At 45.6% G+C, this 11664-nt stretch overlaps 1 protein-coding gene across 1 annotated transcript in view; it reads right to left on the reverse strand.

The window, feature by feature from the left end:
- Window positions 1–9344, reverse strand: part of SPATA18 (spermatogenesis associated 18) — a 30098-nt gene extending 20754 nt beyond the window's left edge. Inside the window, 3 exon segments of the mRNA XM_060091089.1 lie at window positions 52–167; window positions 287–392; window positions 9258–9344. Coding sequence (XP_059947072.1) covers window positions 52–167; window positions 287–392; window positions 9258–9344 — 309 coding nt within the window.
- Window positions 9345–11664: the final 2320 nt, after the last annotated feature.

Below are 11664 nucleotides of genomic sequence, written 5' to 3' on the forward strand. Positions count from 1 at the left end.
CAGAGCCTGATCAGGTGCTGAACACCTAGGAAGATCCTTTAGCATCCCTACCTGTAGAGAGGGGACCTTGCTGTCGACAGGTTTTCCTAGGGAAGCGGCAGTAAAGAAGGCCTCCAGCCAAGGCAAAAGGCGCGATTTGATTGTTTCCACACCATCATAATGTCCTCCTAGAAGAATCCACAAATCAGGTCGGTGAGAGAAATCCAACCACAGCAACCCAGTCAGAGAGCACAGAGAAGGGACAAAGAAAAGAAAGCAAAGACGGGGATGCATGGGCCATTCTCACCTTCTTGGGCTGCTGTAGTGAAGATCCCAAAGAGTTGTCCCTGCACTTTGGCGACTTGTTCAATGAGTTCGAGGCAATGATTTAGATTTTGATCACATGAGTTCGTCTGCAAAGCCAGAACAGTAGACATCAGTGCAACTTCCTTATTCTGGGACTCACTGCAGGTGTACAAGCACTTCACTTTACGCAAGGGCCAGCTGGCTCTGGTGTGCTCCCAGGGCAGAGACTGCTGTGTGCTCACAAAACACACTTCCCTCTCCTCCTGGGCACCCACTAGACTGCTTTCCCCAGCTTCCCTAGCGGTCGGTGCAGCTGCGCAAACCAGTTCCTGTTAGGGATGGGAAGTAATGTGATTGTCCTTAATGATTGTCTTCTTCCTCTCTCTCTCCCCCCACACCCCCGACACACACACACACCCCCAGTCTACTAGCCAAATGCAGAGGACCCCAAGGGCATAAGGGATGGTGGAGCCACAGGATTTAGAAGGTTGCTAACTGAACACTTGAATTGAACTATCACATCACTGAGAAAGTTTTTTGGTGGGCATTAAGCCACTGAAACTTGGGGGTTGTTTTTATAGCAATAACCCTGACTCCCTACTCAATGGAATCCTGCAAAACTTCTTTTAAAAAATGTCATGAAGAACCTAGGAGTAAGACAGGAATAAAGACACAGACCTACTAGAGAATGGACTTGAGGATATGGGGAGGGGGAAGGGTAAGCTGTGACAAAGCGAGAGAGAGGCATGGACATATATACACTACCAAACGTAAGGTAGATAGATAGTGGGAAGCAGCCGCAGAGCACAGGGAAATCAGCTCGGTGCTTTGTGACCGCCTGGAGGGGTGGGATGGGGAGGGTGGGAGGGAGGGAGATGCATGAGGGAGGGGATGTGGGAACAGATGTATATGTATGACTGATTCACTTTGTTATAAAGCAGAAACTAATAAAAAAAAAAAGTGTCATGAAGAACCTAGGAGTAAGACAGGAATAAAGACACAGAGAATGGACTTGAGGATATGGGAAGGGGGAAGGGTAAGCTGTGACAAAGCGAGAGAGAGGCATGGACATATAGACACTACCAAACGTAAGGTAGATAGATAGTGGGAAGCAGCCGCATAGCACAGGGAGATCAGCTCCATGCTTTGTGACCACCTAGAGGGGTGGGATAGGGAGGGTGGGAGGGAGGGAGACGCAAGAGGGAAGAGATATGGGGATATATGTATATGTATAACTGATTCACTTTGTTATAAAGCAGAAACTAACACACCGTTGTAAAGCAATTATACTCCTATAAAGATGTAAAAAAAAAAAAGTAAATAGTCCTTTTGTAACACAATATAAACCACTGCCTCCTAATTTACCCACTTTACTGGTTCTTACCCTCTACCTAAGTTCAATACCTGCATAAAGGGCACTACTTGCTAACAATAAGAAGGTATTGCTGGTTTGAGGATACAGTGGACAGTAAGACCAAAAAGATGGCCCAGGCCATATGGTGAGCCAGACAAGTGGGAGAGAAAGGAGAGTAGATAGTTACCCTGCGGTGGAATAAAGTCTTAATATAGGGATGAGCACAAGGTCTATTCAAGAGCCCATTGTCTTAGAAAGTCAGGGAAGGCTTCCAAGACAAGGTGAAATCTAGGTGAGAACAAATTAGGCAGACTTGGGGAAAGTCTGTCCCCAGAAAGAAGAAGCTAAGAGGTAGACCTCTCAGCTCTTTTTCTGCTTTTCTCATCTCCTTGGTGACCTTTCACCAATTCCTCATTAGCCAAACCTCTAACTGATCCTAACTCCAAAGGAATGAACACAACTACAAGCAACAAATTGTGTGGGTGCAAATATGCATAGACTTATGTGTGACCTCAAGCCATAATAAGGCACTAGCAGGGGGTACCTTCTGGGTACTATGAATCCCGAGGCAGGAAGTGGGAGCTAGAAACTGGAATGAAGAGGAAAGATTCAGATGACCTCTAGGTAAAACTTTACAAGTAAAATGCAGATCTGTGTCAACAAGGGAAATGGTTCAGACAGGCAGTAAGCTCTTGTGGACAAAGGATATGCCTGGCCTGTTCACTGTTGCATTCCCAGCCCTGCATTCTATTGTCTCTCTGTATTCAAACTCAATATGTATTGGGTTGATGAATGAAAATGAGACCATTCACTCACTTTGGCTTTATTACATCCCCCCTAAGTGCCAAGCACTGTTAATGCTTTACATACGTAAACTCAGTTAACCCCACTCTAGTACTCTAGGAGATTAGGAGGGCCTTTGTCATCATCCCCATTTTCAGATGAGAAAACTGAGACCCAGAGAGGTTAAACAACATGGCCAAGGTTACTTTACTTTAGTAAAATGCCAGAACTGAGACCTGGTTTCAGAGCCCATGCTCTTAACTACTAAACTATAGTGACTTTTGGATCATGATTCATGCCAAGAGGAAGAGAAGGACTGGATGATGTGACAAAGTGTGAATGAGGAGGGCACTCAGGGAGGCCTCTCTGAGGACGAGACACTGGAGCTAAGTTCCGGATGCAGAGCACCAGGGAAAGAGCAGGCCGGGCTGTGGGAACAGCAAGGGCAAAGGCCCAAGGGCAGGAAGGAGCCTGGCAAACTTGAACCAGAAGTAGGTACATGTGGCAGAGGACAGGTGGTCAGAGACGTTGGCAGGACAGATCCTGGAGGGCCCAGGAGGCCTGGTAAGCAGTCAAGATGGAATGGACTCGTTGTAACTGAGAGGAAGCTGCTGGTTTACCGTCCATGTCTGGTTAACGGTACCTGGGGACTAGCTCTGTCGTAACACTGATTTCTGTTACGGCCATTTCTTCTTCTGTCTCATCTTCCTATCCCCTTCTCCTTACAAGACTAAGTTTTTTTGTTTGGGTTTGGTTTGGGTTGGGGTTCCTTTGTTTGTTTATTTTTTGGCCATGCTGCACGGTTTGGGGGATCTTAGTTCCCCGACCAGGGATCGAACTTGGGCCCCCTGTAGTGGAAGTGCGGAATCCTAACCACAGGACTGCCAGGGAATTCCCTGGTTTGGTTTTGACGATGAGTTTTTTTTAAAGACTTTGTCTTTCTCATGTTTGTATCAATCATCACTAGTATCCATAGCAAATCGAAGGGCTCAAAATATTTGATGAATGAGTGAGCAAGTGAGTGACTTAGCATAATATTGACATGATCAGAACATATGGAACCCACAGCCTGAACAGCTCTCTCCATTCCTTCCTCATTGAACCAGCAGCTCCTTGTCCTTGCTGTTTTATTCCTGCACTTACCACAGTGAACTTCAATTCCCCACTTAACAGCCATTTGCCCTCTGGCTAGATCATGCCATGTGCTAAGTGGACAGAGAAGGGGCTTGGGAGTCAAGCAGACCTGAGTACCTCAGCTCTGCTACCTGCCACAGTCCTGTGTGATCCTGCACAAGTTATTTAACCTCTCTGATCCCATTTCCTATCCAGGAAAATGGGATAAAGCCTTGCAGAGTGTTAAGAGAATTAAATCAAAAAAATGCACGTTCCGCACCTTAAAGGCAAAAGATGTTCAACTGTTGGTACCTGCGAGTCACTACACAGAACTGACTGGAGCCATGAACTGAGTAATAGGGCAGACCATGGTTCAGATCTAGTTCTCCACTTACTAGCTTTTTCTCTTAGAAAGGAAATTTTAAACATGAACTTCCATTTACTCGTATTTAGAAGGTGGTTGATCTCACCAGCTAACTTAGGTGCAGAGTAGAGGAGGTATGTAATAATTAGCATTATTGTAGTTTTATTATTATATGTTCCTGTGCTATGCCCAATGCCTGATACAAAGTAGGGGCTCAATGTTTTCAAATGAGTTTGTACACATGACTTAAATAACAGAAGAGAATATACCACGTCAGACAGTTCCTGATCCCAAGACATGTCAAAACATGCTGCTGTAACACAAAGCATTGCATAAGACACTCAACTTGCAATAGAGTCACAGTATTCTACCAAACAGTTACTCCCACAAGATAAATAGAGCAAGACTATGAACTAATTATATTGTCTCCTAATTCCAAAGCTCATTCATTCATAAATCTCTGAGTTCCTTTAATTTGTAAGCCTTGGGCTGGCAGCTCAGGAGACAAAACTACATTAAAAAATAAAAAGTTGCCTGCTGTCAATGAGCTCACCAGCTGGGGAAGCAGGATGGAGAATGGGAAACACACAGAGGATAAATAATTCCCTTAGCGTTTATTAAATGCTCTAGGAAGACAATGAGCTGTAGAGGGAGCAAGATACACTCTGGTGAGGGGTGAGGGTAAGAGGTTAGGACACTTCAAAACGAAAAACATCAGGTACCAAGGCAAGAAGCAGTAAGGCATACTGTACAGCAGGAGAAGGGAATGCAGGGTCCAGCGACCAGCTAATGAAGGACTTTATTTGCCACGTGAAGGGCTTTGGGCTTTATCCCATCACTGAAAAGTTTAATGAAGCAAGTGGAAGATTTGCTTTGATTTTACAAGAATTACTCTGGCAGGAACAGACTAGATAATTTGGATTAGAGAGCGAGTCCTGTGAGACGGTAGTAGCTGTCTGGCTGAGAGATGCTGAGAGCTGTGGCAATGACAAGGGTCCCCTAAGAGTCCTTCCCAGCCCCCAAATTACATCTGTATCAGGCAAGGTCCCACTGATTCTAGCATTACCTGAGGAGAAAGTCAGGATGTTTGGAAACAGGTTAAGAGGTATGAGAGGGAAGATACTGTTTTCAGACAGTTTAAAGGGTTTGAAGGAGCTTCAGATAGAGATGTCCAGTGAGAGTATGTAACCTTTACTGAGCACCTACTCTTTGCCAGCCAGGCACTGTGCTAAGAGCTTTAAATACATGTTTAAACATTTCATTCAATCCTCAAAACAACCCTACAAATTGGACACCATCCATCATCTCGAATTCACTAATGAGGAAAACAAAGCTCTTAAGTAATTTGGAAGACATGGTGGTTCAGCTGGAACCTAAACCCATCCTTGCAGCTTCTGGAACTGGAGCCGAGCTCTCTAACATGAGGCTTTACCAAAAGCCGTTGGAAAGTCATCTGGATCTCAGAAAAGAGGTGAGGGTCAGAGGTGCGGATTTGGAAGCCTCCAGCAGAGGAAGAATGGAAGCCATGTGTACAGATGAGGTCCCCGGCGAGAGGGGAGAGTGGGGAGGGGGCTGAGGGCGGGGCAGAGGGCAATTTGACTGTTTCAGAAGTGGGCTGAGGAAGAGGGGCCAGTGAATGAAAAACAAAGCAAGAGCAGTAAGAAATAAGAGGACAGCCAGAAAGAAGGATGAAGAACGAGGAAGCCAAAGAAGATGGTTTATTCTCTGCTTCACTCATGCATTTATATTCTCAACAAATCTTTATGGAGGAGGCCAAGGAGACCCAAGATAGTCTCGTGCCCCCAAGGAATTTATAGGCTCAGATAAACATGTAAATGAATGCAAAATCGAGTACTGCCTGCTATAATAAAGGTAGGTCCAGAATTCAGAGGTGAGGCTCAAAGGAGGAAGTGGTAAGAAGCCAGGAAGATTCAGGAAAGCCTTCACCCGAGGAGCCTTGTGGGATCCCATTCTTTAAAATTCTAATTGCTCTAGTGTGGGATCAGGGCATTAGAAAGCTTAAAAATTTTCTAGATGATTTGTAGGTGTAACCAAGACCACAACCTAATGGGGAGTGATATCGATTTAGTGAGTCTCATCCGGCTCCCCCTAAAAAAGTAATGAAAAAGAAAACAGAGTATATCACAATTACTAAAGAGAAGAATTATTTATGAACCTTTACTTCAGTTATATAAGGGTGTATGTGTGCTATGTCGTGATGTAAAATGCATTCATTTCTATGGGTAAGTTTTAAAAGCACTGACCCAGGGCATAGGGCTTTGCCTGTGTTCAGAATCACTGGTATGGGGAAATGAGGAGCCCCCCCAAAACGATCTCCTGTACAGCTGTATAAAAATTGGATTGGAAGGCTTCCCTGGTGGCGCAGTGGTTGGGAGTCCGCCTGCCGATGCAGGGGACACAGGTTCGTGCCCCGGTCCAGGAAGGTCCCACATGCCACGGAGCGGCTGGGCCCGTGAGCCATGGCCGCTGAGCCTGCGCGTCCGGAGCCTGTGCTCCGCAACGGGAGAGGCCACAACACTGAGAGGCCCGCGTACCGCAAAAAAAAAAAAAAAAAATTCAGTTCCTCAGTTTGCACTTGCCAGATTTCAAGTGCCCAATGGCCACCATGTTGGATAGTGCGGATATAGGTATAGATATAGATATAGATATAGACACAGAACATGTCTGTCATCATGGAATGTTCTATTGGACATCTTTGCTCTAAGACTGCCAGTATTGCTGGAGTGGTTGAGCAAGGGAGAAGGTAAGAGATGACATCACAGAATTTAAAGGACCACAGTTGTATAGGAGCTTGATGGCCATTGTAGGAACTCTTTTTCTGAGACAGGAAGTTTGGAGAGTTTTGCCAGAGGAGTAACTTGATCTGACTTGACATTTAGAAGAATCCCTTTGGGTTATTTTATTTTTTTTATTTTTTATTTTTTTGCAGTACGCGGGCCTCTCACTGTTGTGGCCTCTCCCGTTGCAGAGCACAGGCTCCGGACGCGCAGGCTCAGCGGCCATGGCTCACGGGCCCAGCCGCTCCGCAGCATGTGGGATCCTCCTGGACCGGGGCACGAACCCGCGTCCCCTGCATCGGCAGGCGGACTCCCAACCACTGCGCCACCAGGGAAGCCCGGGTTATTTTTTTAATGATCCAAATAAAAGATGACCAAAGGTGGACAAGGGTGGCAGCAGCAGGGGTGGTGGAAAGTGATCGAGTTCTGCACGAATTTACAACAGGTACCCACAGATTCTGCTGGTGAGAAGAAAGTGGAGTGTGTCATGATCAAGACTGTTAAGTTAGGAAAGAAGTTGGTGTTTGGGGCATGGGAGAGGCTAGGGTCAGTCTTAGACTGATTTGACTTTGAGATGACAATAGCACAACTGAAAATTCCAATGTACAATTGGAGAAGAGAGAGCTCAGATGAGAACAGGACCTGAGTATAGATATGAGATGAGCAGCATAGGAGTAAGAGATGAAGCAGGAATGGAGGTAGAAGAGAAGATTTCTAAAGTCTGGCCCTTGAAGAACAGTTACAAGAGGGGAGTGGGTGAGGCAAGGAGACAAATTATTAGAGCCTTAGAAGAATAGGGGTGTCGAGAGTCAAATGTGACAGAGACGCCAAAGAGTTGAGGAGAAATGATGTTGCCCAGGGAATGGCCACAAAATTTGGAAAGCCATTGATCTCTTAGAGTGCAGTCTCTACTATTCGTGTGTGTGTGTGTGTGTGTGTGTGTGTGTGTGTGTTTTAGGGGGCGGGGTGGGACAGGTGAAGAATCTAGATTAAAATGGCTTCAGTGAGAACAGAGGAATGGGATGCACCAGTGTCAGTGAGAAGGGAAAGTGCAATAAACTTTGGCATTTCTCAGTACTTACAGGTATTTTCAAAGCAATCATTTAACTTGGTCCAGCCACTACTAGTATCATTTGTGTTAAATGTTGTCTAGTAACAAACTGAATACACTTTTTAATATTCTGAGTTAATTTAGACCACAAGCAAGAAAAACATTTTTTCTTGTAAGAGGGAGTTTTAAGAAGGGTGAATACATGTATAGGACTTGTTATTCTCAACCTTCTGAGACTAGGTAACAAGTGGCCACTTTTAAAGGTAGGTGGTAAGGGGAATCCAAGGCTTTGTGCTAGAGGTGAATTTTAGTTTTCCTGCAATCTCGGTGGAGAAGGAATAATCATTGCTGGTTCTTTAAATGTGCGCAAAGGGGGTAAACACTAGAAAGGAAGGCTAAGGAAAAAGCTGTAGCTATGCTTTGAGCTCCCCTCCTCCCAGGAGCCCTGGTTAGAGGGTGGATAGGAAAGCCCAGGGACTCGTGACAGCAACCAGTTGCATTTTTCCTGGTAGAATTTCAGAAACAAGCTGATCTAGACTCAAAAATCTGAGATCTAAGAAGGAACTTTACCTATCATCTAATTCCAGTCTCCCATTTAGCAGGGGAGGTACTGAGAACCAGAGGTTAAATAAGTTGCCCCAAATGATTCAGCTAGTTCTATGCAGAGCTAGACCTAGAAGGTAGGGGGACTGATTCCGTGTCCCCAGCTCTTTCTGCCTCCCTGTTCTACTTGCTGTGTGAAAATAGGACTCCCCTTTTTAAGACAGACCAACCGAAGCAAAATTCAGCACTGGAGTTCTGCTCTCTGGGTGGTGGAGATTAACTGGAGCTGGAGTGGGGGTGGGGATTAAGGAGATTTGAAGAACCCTTCTGGGTTTGATGAGAGAATATGGGCTTACACATACCTTGGCAACAGGCCTTCTGAAATCTGCCCTGGTGTTGAAACTGTGCCTTACTTGCCATGCTGACCAGCACACAAGTGAAACCCGCAACATTAATAACTGCCCGTTTCACTGATTTCTGGATACTAACTCCTGCGTGTATTTTTATAAAAAATCCATTCTGATACAACCACAAGTTATCCCCAGGGTGGGAGACTTGAGGAAAGGCAAGAGGAGGGATGTAGTAAGATAATAATAATTCGAGTCGGGGTATGAGGGTAGACTGCTGGCGGAGGGGATAGGAGAGAGAGTGGCAGGCTTGACCAGACCCCGGCGGCTCGCAGGGCTTTCGCGTTGCTAGGGCCGCCAGCGTCCTTGTCTACCGCTGGGTAAAATGCGTGCTCTCTTCCCAGACTCCGAGTCCCGCGCTCCGCGCGAAGAAAGGGGAACCCGCACTTTCCTTCCTTCCCAGCGATGCAGGTCCGACGCTGGTCCCCAGTTAGGCATCAGAACTGCGAGACTTGGCAAAGCGGCCACCCGGAGACCAGTCCTAAGAAGCCCCCCGCCGAGGGTCGTGCGAGCAACTAGAGGGAGGGGCGAGCTCCGGGGGTCTCCCACCCTGACTCACGTTGTACTCCCTCAGCCAGGACGCTAGCTGGTCCTGCATCGATCTTAAAGATTCGTTGGAGACCAGTTTCCTCAGGTTAGCCGCCATTGCTCGCTTTTCCGCTCGGCCCCGCTCTGGGAGATGGACTCGTGGACCGCGGGGCGATCGGACGCGGCGGGGTTCGGGAAGCCGGGAGGGAGGTGCCCTGGGCCACAGCCGCCCCGCGCGGTCTCCAGGCTCCCTTGCGGCTGCCCGGAGCCCCGGCCAGAAACACCCGGGTGATTGTGAAACAAACCTTGACGTGAGCGCGCGGTTGCTAGGTACGCGCGCCGCCCAGCCCCCGCCGCGCCCTCCGCCCGCCTGCAGCCCAGGCGCCCTCCCCCCGACCCCCGGGGTCCCGGGCACCCCGCGCGATGCCGCCGTTCCTCCCGCTGCTGGTGGTGCTGCTGGTGGTCGAAAGCGAGGGTGCCCAAAGTCAGTGAGACTCCGGGTTGGGCCGGGGGCTGGAAGACGCTAAGACTACGGACGGCGGCTGCCCTACCCGCTGATGGGCTGAGACGCACCCGCAGTGTAGGATGGGGGGCAGCTGGAGGCCTCTTGTCTAGAAAAGCAAAGGTCGTTTCTCCCTAGACGTCTTTGGTTAGGCTCTGAAGAAAGCACCTGTTTGGGTCCTTCCTTTATTCTTTCATTTCTCAAGGCTTTAATTCTTCATTTGTTAACACCTAGGGTTTGGTGGGTGCCCAGGTAAATAGATGTTAGCTCCAGGATGTTCACAAATTAATCAGGTTTAAACAAGATTTGGTCTATTTTTAGAATCACTAACACTCTAAAGCTTCATTTAATTATGAATTCTCTAATTGAGACTTTGTTCAAGTTCAGAGCCGGTTTGGCGCTATTTCAAAAGGGTGTATTAAGCCACAGTGATCGTTTGAACTACTTAATAAATGAAACCATTTCGACCATCATTAAGCACTTTAGAACCCTTATTTTCTATGCCATCAAATGATGTGCAGATTGCAAATCATCCTTATCTATTCATTAAAACAGTGCGGGTGGAGCAGGGCCTCAACTAGCTAGTTTAATTCAGTTCCTTTTCTTCAGGTATATGAGAATATATGAACATTGCACATGTCCACCTATGGTAAAATTCAGAATTTTTGCCCCCTCCCCTTTTTTTCTCTTAATTACAATGGTTTTAATGTCCTCTAATAAAAATGAAAGGCTCATTTCTGGAGCCTATGTTCATACTATCTTCTATAGACCACAAAATAAGAACTATAAAAGTTCTCATCACAAGAAAAAAAAAACTTGTAACTATGTGTGGTGATGGATGTTAATTAGATTTATTGTGGTGGTCACTTCACAGAATATACAAATATATCGTTGTACATAATGTATTATTTTGATTATATCTCTACAAAAAGAGAAAAACTAAGGAATATAAAAAGAACACACATTATTCTATCATGGTGCAATAACAATTACTAAACTAAAAAAAAAACACTATTCATTAGAGACTTTCTTCCTTTAAAAAATTATAAAGAAGGAGGAAGGGAATGGAGAAGAATCTCATAGATTTCTTAATTTAGGGCCAATAGCTGCACATTTTAATAGGCAATTGGAATCTTTGAACAGTCGGATTTACTTATTAATAAAAACCAAGTTGGAATATTTGCTTATATCAGATTGTGTTAAATCCTCTTCCTTGTTATGGACACTTTAATTAACTACTAAGCCTTGTTTATATCATCTTACAAGAGTTCTTACTTCACAGGAATATTAGAGACTAAATAAGATCATTCATGTGAAGTATACTTAGCACAGTGCTTGGCATATTTTATAGCAAGTGCTTCCTAAATGCTATGATCACTATTATGACTAACGTAGATCACAGTATTATATTAAACAGAGAAAACTAGGTTGGAAACGATGTAAATCAATGATAGGGTAATGACTGAGCAAATCATTCAATGAAATTTTCACACTACAAATCTTGTTATTGAAGAATATCTAGTATCTAGGAATTCTTACTACATAATGTTAAGTGAAAAAGGCCAGACACTTGGGCTTCCCTGGTGGCGCAGTGGTTGAGAGTCCGCCTGCCGATGCAGGGGACACGGGTTCGTGCCCCTGTCCGGGAAGATCCCACATGCCGTGGAGGGGTTAGGCCTGTGAGCCATGGCCGCTGAGCCTGTGCGTCCAGAGCCTGTGCTCCGCAACGGGAGAGACCACAACAGTGAGAGGCCCGCGTACCGCAAAAAAAGAAGAAAAAAAAAAAGCCAGACACTAAATTATATATATTGTGTTACATTATACAACATGAAACCAAGGCATGATTATGGATGATTTTAATTTGTTCCTTTATACTTTTCTGATTTTCCAAATTTCTACCATGAACACAAACTGCTTTTATGAAAACTTACTCAGA

Source organism: Mesoplodon densirostris, chromosome 1, assembly GCF_025265405.1.
Source record: "Mesoplodon densirostris isolate mMesDen1 chromosome 1, mMesDen1 primary haplotype, whole genome shotgun sequence".
Taxonomy (NCBI): Eukaryota; Metazoa; Chordata; class Mammalia; order Artiodactyla; family Ziphiidae; genus Mesoplodon; species Mesoplodon densirostris.